The sequence below is a fragment of the Gossypium raimondii genome, chromosome 10, assembly GCF_025698545.1.
Source record: "Gossypium raimondii isolate GPD5lz chromosome 10, ASM2569854v1, whole genome shotgun sequence".
NCBI classification, from domain to species: domain Eukaryota; kingdom Viridiplantae; phylum Streptophyta; class Magnoliopsida; order Malvales; family Malvaceae; genus Gossypium; species Gossypium raimondii.
In genome coordinates, this window is record NC_068574.1 from 27,006,729 (window position 1) to 27,021,421 (window position 14,693).

At 31.5% G+C, this 14,693-nt stretch overlaps 1 protein-coding gene across 1 annotated transcript; it reads left to right on the forward strand.

The window, feature by feature from the left end:
• Positions 1-7,377: 7,377 nt before the first annotated feature.
• Positions 7,378-12,969, forward strand: LOC105777127 (phenylalanine--tRNA ligase, chloroplastic/mitochondrial). Its single transcript, XM_012600194.2, has 10 exons — positions 7,378-7,688; positions 8,174-8,364; positions 10,095-10,301; positions 10,529-10,646; positions 11,031-11,107; positions 11,426-11,605; positions 11,702-11,746; positions 11,829-11,933; positions 12,504-12,617; positions 12,727-12,969. The coding sequence occupies exons 1-10, from the start codon at positions 7,490-7,492 to the stop codon at positions 12,775-12,777; spliced, it is 1,287 nt and encodes a 428-aa protein (XP_012455648.1). The 5' UTR covers positions 7,378-7,489; the 3' UTR covers positions 12,778-12,969.
• The last annotated feature ends 1,724 nt before the right edge of the window (positions 12,970-14,693 follow it).

The following is a 14,693-nucleotide window of genomic DNA, read 5'->3' on the forward strand; positions in this document are numbered from 1 at the left end:
TTAACCCTATACCATGTTTACGTATGCATAAAAGGGGCTTTTTCATTTATGTTCAGTTCGGGTAAGCCAGATGTTACACAATATTCTACTATATAGGTATCCATGACATCTAAATCTTGAAAAAAAAATAGATAAGATTTGGTCTTGGCCCCATCGAATCTAAAATATCTTAGTTTTTTGAACATACAAAGATAAAGAAGCCATTGCAATTGCAGGAAATACTAGACCTACTAAAGGCAAAAAAATAAAGGGAAAACTGCTGAAAGTTGTCATAAAATGGGTACCTCAATTTAATATTTGTACCTGTTATTGTTATATTGTTTAGTTAAAAATATATCTTATAACGATTATATTATAATTCGTATATTATACTAATTATATCTAAATACTAAGTATATCTATGCGAGTCTATATATCTAATAGATATCTAATAAGCGCAAAGAATGTAGAATTAAATAAAAGGACTTGCCCATCTTTTTAAATCAAATAAAATTGGTGTATATGATAAGATAATTCACTTTCTTTATTATTTTACTTTATTCTTACTTTTCTTATTATTCTATTGTTCTTGTCTTCTAAGTAAAAAAGGGCTTTTTTCAAGCCTTTCTTTTTGTGTGTTGTAACATAGTAATTATCTTTTCTCAATTAGGAGACGTGACTGAGTGGACTAAAGTGTCGGATTGCTAATTCGTTGTGCGAGTTATTCGTACCGAGGGTTTGAATCCCTCTATCTTCGTTTCGATTTTTGGTAGTGGAATAGATCAAATCCTAATACCATTTTTAAAAATGAAGCAAGGAACTCTCCCTTTTTTATTCTTCGCATCCAGGATTACGTCCCGGATCATTAGATAGGAATCCGAAGATGAAGAGAGAAATAAAGAATATTACTACGGTGTAAACAAAGAGTTTAAGAGTAAGCATTACACAATCTCCAAAAGCATTTTTTGGAAAAAGAAGAGAATAGATTCCCCGTTTTTATACCACATACCCTATTTTGTTTTGATTTTGACACCAAGAAATAAAGTGATTTCTAGAATTTATAGAAATCAAAAAGAATTTTCAAAAATTTACTTGTAATAAGAGTTGAGCTTTTCATTACAAAAAAAAAATCTTTCATACCAACAATTATATATTGTGGCAGACTCTAATCTAAATAGGGTTCTTCGACAAAAAGGGTCAGAATGAGGAAATGGGATGATCCAGATTTATCAGGACTATCCAAGAATTTCAATCTTAGAATTGAGGGTTCGTTCATAGTGTAAGACTTACCTGAACTTTTCAATTGTTAGATTTTTTTTCTTGAATCACTCATGAATTTTTCTAGGACAGTATTAAGGATCTTATTGAAAACTTACAACAGCTTAGCAAACAAAGGCTAAGAGAAAAAAGAGAACAGGTATTACTGGTGTAAAATCTACGATTGGATTCAAAAAAGCATAGGCCTCGGGAAATTTGGCGAATAAAAAACTACTCGTAAAAAGGGTAGAATTAAAACAGATACATATCAAGTTAAAGATATTAATCATAACAAAATTTTGTTCTTGGAGATAATTTTGATTGATTTTGTTTATTCAATTTCAATATTATGAGTCCTAATTAGAATAGGAATTTTTATGGTATCAATTTAGGGTCTATGATTTTTAAAAGCTATTCTTTATATAGAATGATTCCCATTTCAATCGATTTCTTCATTCAATTCAATGATTGACCAAAATAAACTTTTTCATAAATAATAAAATAAATTACATGAACTTAGCTTAATCAAATATCGATATTGATGTTTTATTTATATGCAATGATTTGGTCTAATGAATTCGTCCATTTAGATTGTATCCATGTAAGATAATGCTAAATAAAAATAAAAGGAAGAGACAATTTACATTACAAAAACGATATAAAATGATTAGGAAAAAAAGGGGTAAAATTAGGTATATGGAATCTAATGGCTATAAGACAGCTTTTGTCTATCCTTTGAGGAATAATTCTAAAATCTGATTGAATCTAAGACATGAATAGTTGGTTTACGTTATGTAAGAAACACATGTATATGGGATATTAGATATTGACTAGTTATATACAAACTCAAAATATATCTAATCCAACCTACTACTGTGGATTTAGATAGGTATTCCAATAGAAGAATAAAAGTTCCTCTGTTTCGTCTTTGACTCTGAATTGAACGAATAAAGAGATAAAATAAAGACAAACGAAGAATTCAAAGCAAAGAATGGGTTGGAAAAAAGAAAGGGAAGAACAAAGTATGTGCGGATTCAAAAAAATCTAGCGAATATGACCTAAAAGAAAGATGTCGAAATAGTTCTGACGGTTCAATAATCTTCTCACTTCCATTCAGAGTTCTTAGTTACTTCGGTAGGTTGAATCTTAGCGATGGAATAATATAATTAAGTCAAAATTCATTGGATGAGTGTATCATGAACCATTTCTTTATTTTGGTGCGAGGAACTTATCATGAATCCACGATTTCGCCACTTAGTTATTCTTCTTTGGGTTGGTCATCGGGCTTGCTTCTATTAGACTTGGAGTTGGTCAAGGTACTGTTGTGGGCCAAGCTATAGAAGGTATTGTGAGACAACCCGAGGCGGAGGGAAAAATACAATGTACTTTATTTCTTAGTTTGGCTTTTATGGAAGCTTTAACAATTTATGGGCTGGTTGTAGCATTGACACTCTTATTTGCAAATCCCTTTGTTTAATCCTATAAACATGAGAATTTTGTATTTTTTTTCTTATTTTATGGCTTGGGACTTACTCCTCGCTTTTTTGAATTCTATTAAGATTTCACCCCTACAATTAATTATTCGTTGGGACAATAATCCATGGGAAGGATTAATTTGAGGACAGTCAAGTGAAATCCATTCCACGAAATAATTTGATCTATGGACAGCATTGTTGTGGTAAAGGTCGTAATGCCAGAAAAATCATTACCGCAAGGCATAGAGGGGGAGGTCATAAGTGTTTATACCGTAAAATTGATTTTCGACGAAATGAAAAAGACATATATGGTAGAATCCTAACCATAGAATACGACCCTAATCAAAATGCAAACATTTGTCTCATATAGTATGGGGATGGTGAGAAGAGATATATTTTACATCCCAGAGGGGCTATAATTGGAGATACCATTGTTTCTGGTACAAAAGTTCCTATAAAAATGGGAAATGCCTTACCTTTGAGTACGGTTTGAACTATTGATTTACGTAATTGGAAGGAACCAATTAGGTTTACGATGAAACCTAAAACTCAATCACTGATCCAATTTGAGTACCTCTATAGGATAGACCTCAATAGAAAACTGAAGAGTAATGACAGCAAGTGATTAAGTTCAGTAGTTCCTTATATAAAATTATTGACTCTAGAGATATAGTAATATGGAGAAGACAAAATTATTTTAAGCACCGACAGAACCAGAAGCGCCCCTTGTTTTAAAGAGAGGAGGACGGGTTATTCACATTTCATTTAATGGTCAGAGACGAATTGGAAGCTAAGTAGTGGTAATTCAAAAGATTCCCCGGGGAAAAAATAGAGATGTCTCCTACGTTACCCATAATATGTAGAAGTATCGACGTAATTTCATAGAGTCATTCGGTCTGAATGCTACATGAAGAACATAAGCCAGATGACGGAACGAGAAGACCTAGGATGTAGAAGATCATAACATGAGTGGTTCGACAAATTTGGATTCCTATATATCTACTCGTGTAGTACTTTATTTTACAATATATATAAGAATTATACGATAAGAATTATACGAATCCATATGTATAGATATCATCATCTACATCCAGAAAGTCGTATGTTTTGGAAGAAGCTTGTACAATTTGGGAAGGGGTTTTGATTGATCGATCAAAAAGAAGAATCTACTTCAACCAATATGCCCTTAGGCACGACCATACATAACATAGAAATCACACTTGGAAGGGGTGGACAATTAGCTAGAGCAATGGTCTTTATTTAAACCGATTGCAAATGAGGGAAAATCAGCCACATTAAAATTACCTTCTGGGAGGTCCGTTTGATATCCAAAAACTGCTTAGCGACAATCGGACCGGTGGGGAATGTTGGGGTGAACTTGAAAAGTTTGGGTAGAGCCGGATCTAAATGTTAGCTAGGTAAGCGTCCTGTAGTAAGAGTAGTAGTTATGAACCCTGTAGACCATCCCCATAGGGGTGGTGAAGGGAGGGCTCCAATTGGTAAAAAAAACCCGCAACCCCTTGGGGTTATCCTGCACTTGGAAGAAGAAGTAGAAAAAAGAATAAATATAGTGATAATTTGATTCTTCGTCGACAGAGTAAATAGGAGAGATTATTTCTTTCTTCGTCTTTACAAAAACAAAAACAAAAATATATATTTATTTTTAAAGTAAAAAAATGGCGCGTTCACTAAAAAAATCCTTTTGTAGCAAATAATTTTTTTTTAAAAAATCGAAAGGCTTAATAAAAAAGCAAAAAAAGAAATAATAATAACTTGGTCCAGAGCATCTACCATTATATGTAACAGCCCGATTTTAGGCCTAGTCGGAATAGTAGTTTCGGGACCACAAATTCGACGAGGAAAAATTTATTTTTTCTTATATTTTTATGGTTTAAAATTTCACGGAATGATTTCGTAAAAATTTCATTCAAAAATTTTGACGTTTGGGCACTCAATTTAGACAAAAGGACTAAATTGTAAAAAGTGCAAAATTTGAGTTCTACATGTTAGATGTGTCCAATTGTTATGAAATTTTAAATTGGAGGTCCTTAAATGGTAATTAGACCATTGGTTAACTTGTTGGACAAAAATGGACAAGAGATAAGTGAAATAGGATATTTTTAAGTTGGGGGCATTTTGGTCATTTAGTAATTAAAAGAATTAAAAATGCCAAAATAGCCAAAAAATTGTCCATCTTCTCCATGATGAACGAAAATAGCAAGGGGGAAGCCATGGTTAGGGTTTTCAAGCTTCCAAGCTCCATAGTAAGTGATTCTAAGCCCCATTTTTAATGTTCTTTACGTTTTTGAAGTCTTGGTAGCTTAATTTAGCTTATTCTAGCAATAATTTAACCTAAGGTTTATATTTGGAAAAATACCCATAGGTGAAATGTGTTTATTTTGATGTTTTATGGTAGAATATGAAGCTTTAAATTGTGTTAAATAATTTTTGCTAAGCGATTTTCAGTGAAAACAAGTGAAACGACATAATCAGTAAAAATTATTAGTGTTCATAAGTGCATGTTAGAGGAAGAATTTGATGTTTCTATAGAAGGGAAAAATGTTCAACATGTTATAAAACATAAGAAAAAGGAATAAAGTTTAATTTCTGAGCCTAGGGACAAAATCATAATTTTGTGAAACTTTAGAGACAAAAATGTAATTTTGCAAAAATGTGATTTTTGGACTAGATTGAATAATGTGAATGTTATATAAGCTAAATATGTTATTATAAATCGAGAAAGACGAGAAATTAACATTGATTGGTATATAAAAAACTGAGAAAAAGTGAAAATTCCCAGTTGAACCTTCGGAATGAAAGAGATACGAGTGAAGTTGCTAGGTCACGTGTGTAGTACTATGTGCAGACTACTACGTGTACTGGATAGGTCACATGTATAGTACTATGTGCAGGCTACTATGCATACTGAATAGCTTCGATCACGTGTGTAGTACTATGTGCAGGCTACTACGTGTATCAGATGAAAATGGTCACGTGTGTAGTACTATGTGCAGGCTACTACGTGTACTGGAATGATAGGTCGCATGTGCAATACTATGTGCAGGCTACTATGCGTACTAGATAGCTTCGATCACGTGTGTAGTACTATGTGCAGGCTACTACGTGTATCGGATGAAAATGGTCACATGTGTAGTACTATGTGCAGGCTACTATGTGAACCGAGTATCATTTATTATAAGGTGGTCGCTATGAGAGTTTTGTTTTTGTATAGAATATAAAAAAAATTCAATTTCTACCGATTCCACCTTGTATCTGTTATTATTCCGAAGTGTTCACCGGGAAATTGTATACGCTTTAGGTCAACATATATGTATGTCTGCTTACAAAGCACGAAGAATAATTTGATCAGATTCGTGGACGTTCCTACGAAGAAACACTTATGATACTAGAACTCATGCCTTATCAGCATGTTATCCCATTTTAAAATTGATTTATTCTGCAGCAGTAAATGCTCATCACAATAGGGGTTTCAATGAAGCGAGTTTAATCATTAGTAAGTCGCAGTAAATGAGAGAACTACTTTGAAAAGACTAAACCTCGAGCTCGATGACAAAATTATCTGATAAAAAGACCCACTTGTAATATAACTATTGCATTGAAAGATCTTGAATTTTAATCACGATTTATGCTCAGTAAATCATTCATTTTAATCGCCACTCTATTCGATATAGAAATAAATTAGATAAATTCAATCTATTATATAAATATTTATTAGAAATAAATAGATATTATAAAAAAAACTAGATTATATTAATAATACAAAGTATAAGATCGGTGATTGGTTTAACATAAACATAAAAAAGGAATTTTAATTTTTTAAAAATACATACTTTTAATGGACATGGACCATATTGACAAAAAACTATAAATGTGAGGCCAAAATAAGTTTTAAAAGTTTAAAATTAATAGACCTGTGAACTTATACAAAATAGTTAAAATTCATTTGAACTGGAAATTGAATTAATTTTATAATTTTTTTTTATTTTTGATAATTTATTTTCTTTGAATTGGTTGGACCGATCACTTTCAAAATCAATTGGTTAGACTAATTCGAAATTGAATCAACTGTCGGTTCAACTATTTTTTAGCTCGATTCAACTAGTTTGTACTAGTTTGTAGGTTAACCAACTTTTTATCTTTCACCGAACTGATACTCCAACCAATTCCCAACTCAACTGGCCAACTTGATTCGGTTTAGATAACATTAAATTTTGAATTTTTGTTTATATTTTTGAAATATTTTTATTTTTTATTTTTAAAATTTTAAAAGTTTTATTTTTTCCAAAAGTTTTATTTTAAAAAATATATTTTAATTTTAAAAGTTATAATTTTAAAATTTTTATTTAAAATATGAAAAAATAATTTCAAATTTTTTATGTATTTTAAAACAAAATTAACAAAAGATTATAAATATTAAGAGTTAAAAAGTATTTTAATATTGTTAAGTTTAATAAAAAATTAAAGAAAGAACTACAATTTTAAAATAAAAAAAACATAAACTTAATATCTCAAAATTAAAATTAAAACTTGAAAGGTTAGAAAACCTTTTGACATATTTTTTTCTGAAAATGATTATTCATTTTTGGCATCCGGTATCAAACCCGGGTCGAATGACTAAAGGTTTTTTTTTTTGAAGTATTATCTTTTTTTTTTCTTTGGGCTGTATCTGCTTCATACAAAACTGAGTTATCTTTCGTTTCTTCCCCTTGCAAAATCCCCAGCCTACCCAACACAGAAAAAAGACCAAAAGATTTTTTATGGCCGTTGTTTCAAGTGCTCATTCAACTATCTTCTCTAAAACCTCCCTTTTTCACCACATAAATGGTTTCAAACGCTTCTCTTTTTGCTTACCCTTTTCTTCCTCTGCCGTTGCTTCTCTTTCTTCTAAGAAAAAATGGAGACAACCCGTGGCTTCCTCCATGTTAGAGCTTGGTGGAATCAAAATTGCCAAAGATGGTACCCAAATGCTACTTTTTATGTACTTTTTTCTTTTATGTTTTTCTGCACTGTTATTGAACTGGGTCGTTTCAATATTTGCTGATATTGAATTTTAACTAGGCGAGCTTCTCTATTCTTGCATTTTCTTTCTCTAATACCGGTAAATGTTTATGGGTAATGGGTAGTTTTCTCTTAGTTTAATCTGATTTGAAGTTTCCAAAATATGCCCTTTGTGTGTTCAAGTTGTATTTTGATAGGGAATTTAAATTCATGGAGTTTTGGTGCAATATGTTTTGTCATGGAAGTTAGGTATAAGCTTTTTAGGTGGAATACACCCTTTTTGGTGTAATGTTAAATGATTGAAAATTTTCTGCAATGGGAACCAACTTTTCTGGTTTGGATATGCTTTGAAAATTTTTAATTGGTGAATTTTGATTCATGATTTTATGTGTTTTCATAGTTTATGAATGATTTAGTATTTTATTGGATGGTGGGAATTGTAGATGTGGTGAGGGATGACCCGACAAACAATGTTCCGGACACAATATTTTCGAAACTGGGCTTGCAGCTACACAGAAGGAATAACCATCCTCTTGGGATTCTAAAGAATGGAATATATGAATATTTTGATACTAATTTCCCAAATATGTTCCATAAGTTTGATGATCTCTGCCCAGTTGTTTCAGTAAAACAGGTACAATGTGGTCCACTGCTCTGTGAATTCTCTTTTCCTCTTTTATGTTTCATATGATTGGATCGAAAAGGAATAGCTTTTGAGTTTAGATATTTCTGAAAATTCAATCCTATGCTCTGCTTTGGAATTCCTGGGAAATTTGTATCTCTATGGATTTGATCAGATTACAGTTGTTTGTATGCTTCTGTATTACCTTATTGATATCATATGTTACCATGTACGCTTGAACCTCTGTGTATGTGTTTGGCTGTGGATTAGCGAGTGAGAGAATAATTTTGGATTGCATATTTTTAGGTTATGGGCCTTTTTTCTCCATATGTATCATCTATGGCCATATTAAGCATGTTTGTTTGAAAAATACGTGGCTCTCTAGTCAACTTCTTAAATTGAGCATGTGAGTTTTTCAGTATTATTAAATCTCTCCAATGCAAAAAGGTTCTGTATTGCTGTTTTTGAGCTCTGCAAGAAGTATGACCGAGCAGTAATGTTCTTGTTTTTGGTTTTGTAGTAATTGATTTCTGAAGTGATGGAATGATGAATACAGGAATTTGCATGCATACATGCAACACTGATTTCCTTAAAAACTGAACTTAAAATGTTTCAAAATTTTTCATGCCTATCTAAGCTCATATATACTCAGCAGAATTGTTTAAAGTTGTACTTTACAGATTCTAGAACTCTATGTTTTTTCTTGGGGGGATAAATTTGATTTTATTACCCAAAATAAGCAGAACTATGCTACAAGAAAACAACTGCTGATAGAATAGCTGCAAATAGGATTACAACTCTATACAATCAGTTATTTGCATCCAGTATACCCCAATCTATCCAAAGTTGAAGATTTACACTATCAGTTCTATCGATACTCCTCCCTAACAATCTTAGCCATACAATTTCTTTGATGCTTCGCAGTAATTCTTGTTTACTTACCTGCTTCTCTTCAAATTACCTTCTATTCTTTTCCTTCCAGATCATGTATATATATGCACTACAAGCGAGCTTCAAAACAAGGGTAATCAGTGACTTTCCCTTCAACCTCCTGACAGCCCATTGTAACTCTTGGTGCCAAGACATGGCACCTCTATGTATCTGGTATAATTTCAGAACATCGCCACACTTTCCTTGAGTACCCACACTCAAAGAACAAGTGATTATGAGATTCCATCCCTCCCTCGCATAATTTGCAGCATCCCTCTACATTAAATCCCCATGAAATACGCCTATATTTTGTAGGCAACTTGTCCCTTACAGCCATCCAAGCAATAAGAGATGGCATAGGAATATGCAGGGAAAGCCAAATAAGTCTACTTCAAGTAAATCTGTCCTTTATCCTTATTTAATTCCAGATTGTGGTCACGGACAATTTGTTGTTTACTGCAGCAGGTGATTTAAGGATTGAAGCAGCATCTACTCGCAACTTTAATAACTTTTTCCGGTTCTAGCTGTTTCCAATATTTAAAGATACCTTCCAAATAGATTCATTCTTTAGGAAAGTTATTGTGCTCTATGTTTTGTCCAGCATTATGTGCTCAAAGTTGGATGATGATGGGTAAGCAGTTATTGTGCTCCCCTGAAATGAAGATACAATTTGTCATCTGTTTGATAATTAATTTTATTGTCTTAGTTATGTTACAATATATGTTGGATAATTTTATCAAATTTGGATTCTTGGACAATGGTTTTTAAGAACATTTATTTGTTTATGACAGTAAATAATTATTTTTTTCCAGAATTTTGATGATGTCCTGGTGCCTGCCGATCATGTAAGCCGGAGTTATAATGATACATATTATGTTGACTCTCAAACTGTGCTGAGGTGTCATACAAGTGCTCATCAAGCAGAGCTGTTGAGAAGGGGACACACTCATTTCCTTGTAACTGGCGATGTTTACCGTAGAGATTCTATAGATTCCACCCATTACCCTGTGTTTCATCAGGTTTCGTTTTGTTGAAAGCATCTTCAATTTTGTCTAGCTTTTTAGAATTCTCTTCTCGTAGGTATTCTGCTAAGTCTACATGTGATGCTCAACCATTTATTGGGCCCTACCATGGCATCCTTTGTGGGTCGACATGATGAAGTGCTTTGATTTGACATGTAACATTTGTCTAATATGGTTATGTTGATAATTCAGGGTCAACTATTTTTCTCCCCTTTGCATTGCAGATGGAAGGGGTTCGTGTTTTTACTCCAGCTAATTGGGAGGCATCAGGTTTGGATCCAACATCATATGCAGCTGAGGACTTAAAGAAAAGTCTAGAAGGCCTAGCTCGTCACTTATTTGGTAAATTTTAGATTCAAAGCTTAATTGAGGGATTACAAGTTTGCAAAAAGATTATGCATATCTGCTACAATGAGTTTACTATTTGGCTTCGGAAAAAATCATATTCCATATTGAATCAAGATCTTTTTTTACATCATAAATGCAATATTGGTTTTGACAAGAAGTGGGAACTTTTGTGAAAATAAATCATAGCATATTTGCGTCTTTTTTCTTTTAGTTACGATGGAGATGTATATATTAGCGTTGTGCAATGTATAACTTATTTTATGGAGAGAAGTATCTAACTAGCTGCTATAAATTGTGATCACTTTTATGGAATTAGTCATCAAAGGTTTGCATTGTAAAGACTGCAAAACACCAAGCCTCAATCTGTTAACATTCCAGGTGCTGTGGAGATGCGTTGGATTGATGCCTATTTTCCATTTACCAATCCTTCCTATGAACTTGAGATCTATTTTCAGGTATTTTCTTTGTTTTTTATAAAAATAGTTTTAGTGTTTTCTTTAAGCTTGAGTTTTTGGTTGAGGGTTTTTAGTAGCTTTTTTCTTTTTTTCCTGCTTCATTTATTAGTGGGTGAACCCTATGCTTATTGTTGCAATCTTCAATTTGATTAAGCTAAATTATGATATGGATATTTCCAATACCTTTAACTACATGTTTGTAATCTGGTTTGTAGTCCTCACTTCTACTTTGATTGTTGTTCTATCTGAATTATTTTAAGTTAATTTGGTAACTTTAGCTCTGAGTATAACTTACCGGCAAACTACAACAACTTTCAGGGGAAATGGATGGAGGTTTTGGGTTGTGGGGTGATGGAGCAAGAAATATTGAAAAGTAATGGTAGATCAAACAGTGTTGCTTGGGCCTTTGGACTTGGATTGGAGCGGCTAGCAATGGTTTTATTTGACATTCCAGATATCCGGCTTTTTTGGTCAACTGATGAGCGATTCACCTCGCAGGTAGCTTCTGAATGTAGCTCCATGATTTGAAAGCTGAATTCTTGGAATCCTAATTTAGTTTCTACACCTAAGTCTGGCTAAACTATTTGAACGCAGTTTTCCGAAGGCCAAATGGGAGTGAAGTTTAAACCCTTTTCGAAGGTATAAGTTAAGCAAATGGTTTCTTTTAACTGTTTAATAACTATTACAAAAGCATGACTGGACACCTCAATTGTTTTTGCAGTATCCTCCCTGTTACAAAGACATGAGTTTTTGGATCAATGATTCATTTACAGAGAACAACTTATGTGAAGTTATAAGAGGAATAGCTGGGGATCTTGTTGAAGAGGTATGCAATTTAAATTTTGGCCAGATATCTTTTGAGGACATGAAACATGTTCATCTATATCATTATGTGTTTAAGCTTCTTAACTGAATGTTCTACAGAGTATAAATATTATCAGCTTATAAGTATTATAAATTATCGAAATAATGGAAAAGGTGTCAATTGAGGGGTAAGCATGTTTGATTGGCTTCCATCATCTCATCCTTTATAGACATCAAAACACAAATAACTGATTTAATGGAGCTTATGTACGTAATTTCTGATTTCTAGTTTTCATTCTTAATATGACATGTAGGTAGGCAGTTGCCAAAAGATTTTTTCGCCTATATCCTGTCTCAGAGTCTATGATAGCAATTATAAGTATTTAAAATCCCTTGCATATCAAAGGCAGTTGCGGGTACTAGTGTGTCTATGAAGATGTCTTATTGATTCACTAAGCGTATTTTAAATTTAATACGGAAAGGTATTAATGCAATGATGACCTAAAGTCTTTCAACAATCATAAATACGAAGCATTTGAGGGTCTTACTTGATAGGTGTTTGATAGATAATTTTTTGTTTCATCACATTCAGGTGAGCTTGATAGATAACTTTACCAACAAGAAAGGAATGACAAGCCATTGTTATCGGATTGCATATCGATCCATGGAGCGTTCACTCACAGATGAGGAGATTAACGACCTGCAGGTACCGCTATGCCTTACTTATGTCGTAATTATGATTGATGTTACTATAGTTTTAATTTTGAAGTGTTGTTTGATGGTAAAATATGTGGGTTTTTCAATTGTGAATGCAGTGGCAGGTGCGAGAACAGGTGCAGAACAAGTTAAATGTTGTTCTAAGATGAGTAGCCTAAACTTGTTTTTTGTCCATTGGAGTTATAGGCGTTGCATCTTAAATTACCATACTATATAGGTTTCAGTTATTTGCAAGCTTTTATGTTGGTTAATTCATGGGTAATAGGTTTAATACATTTTTTTCCTTGTCTAATGTGGTACTTGTATTTGGTAAAAGCTATACATTTTTATGCGTTCTTAAATTTTTAGCGTTTAATTCAAGTTTTAGAGTTGATTAGATGAAAATTCATAAATTACTAATAAAATTAACAATTATATGAAATACTAAATGATATATTAAGCTTGAAAAATAGGCTAAAATTATGTAATTTTACCCTATGTGTTCGTTGATAATTAGTTTCGTTCCATCATCTAAAAATATTGTATGTAATGCATACATTAATCTGTTATTATCATCAAATTTAGCTTCACCACATGACTAGTTTTATTTAATTATTTTAGAATATTAATTTTGGTTTATAGAATTTACAAGTAGTTAATATATAATTTTGAGGTAAAATAATCTATCCATTTATGCTGTTTTATTTTAGGTCTAAATTAATTTTAGTGTTACTTATTTTATACATTTATATTGCTCAGGGCGTAAAAACTTCTTTGCTAAAACATCAATTAAGCTATTATGCGAAGAAGGCTTTCAATTTATCTCTCAAATGTTAGAACTTTATCAATTAGACTTTATGGTTAATGGTTTTGGCATTGATTGTTAAATTAATAATGTTACTCTTAAAGGTTGATTTAATTTTATTACATTTACATTCAAAAATAAAAAATAAAAATTTAAGTTCGAAATGAAATGAACAAATGGTTATCTAAGTTTATTTAAATTTGGTCAATTATTTGTTCAAATTCTTTCTAGATACTTATTAAAGATTATAAATGTGAAGTAAAGATTAAAAATAAAAATATTAAGAATTATTTTTAAAGAAATTGTCTAAAATGGATTTAGATGACGATTCTCATGTTCAAGATGTAAAGTTTTAAATTATAAAAAATATAATTTTTTTAAAAACATTATTAAAAATTATAAAATTAGTATGAATATCTTATTAAGTGGATGCCCATCATGATCAAGATAAAGTTTTGATGTATTTTAAATTCTAATAATTATTAAAATTAGATCTCTACTTCTTTTATACTTCTTATGTTTATAAATATAGACTCGATGAAATATTATAATCATTCTATTTATCAATAAAATACATTCTCTATTGCTTCCCATATTTTCTTTGTTCTTTAGTTTCTTTATCGCTCTTTATTTATAACACGCTATCTCGCGATATTGCTCAAAGTGATAGTTCTTTTATCTTTGATATCCTCCATGATTTTCAATATTTTTGATGGCAAGAAGTTTCTTTTATTTAATGTTTCATATCGATTATTATTTTTCATTCTTCTTTCATTATAAATTATCATTGTATTGATTAACTTATTTTACTTTTTGTTCGAAGGATGGTGAAAGATTTGATATTGTTATCTACATGAAATCGAGAAATAAGATACACTCTCAAAGTTTGCTTTTTGATATTTGCTTGAGGATGATCTTTTCTCTTCATTACAAAGGATGTTTATAATCACTATTTCTTATTCATGGTAACGTAAGTCAATCTAATCAACTTCTTTTGAAATTTGATTTGATTTCTATTAAAAGTTCAATATATATAATTCACTATCCGTATCTCTATGAATTTATAAAACCCTTCACAAATTTAGTTATTAGGATTTTATGTGGAGATAAATATTTTTAATAGAATTTATTGATTTAATTTTGATTAAGAATATGATTATTACGGAATGCGAGTAAAAATACTTATCATGATCTTTGAGATATTTGCCTGTTTGTGATAATTTCATATCATTGTAAAATTTGAAGTGAAATTATGTCATAAGAGGTGGAAGTTAGAAAATG

Coding starts and splice junctions, on each gene's coding strand:
- LOC105777127 (XM_012600194.2), top strand. CDS start 7,490: ATGGCCGTTGTTTCAAGTGCTCATTCAACTATCTTCTCTAAAACCTCC. Junction 8,365..10,094: donor CAGTTGTTTCAGTAAAACAG/GTACAATGTGGT, acceptor ATTTTTTTCCAG/AATTTTGATGATGTCCTGGT. Junction 11,108..11,425: donor AACTTGAGATCTATTTTCAG/GTATTTTCTTTG, acceptor AACAACTTTCAG/GGGAAATGGATGGAGGTTTT.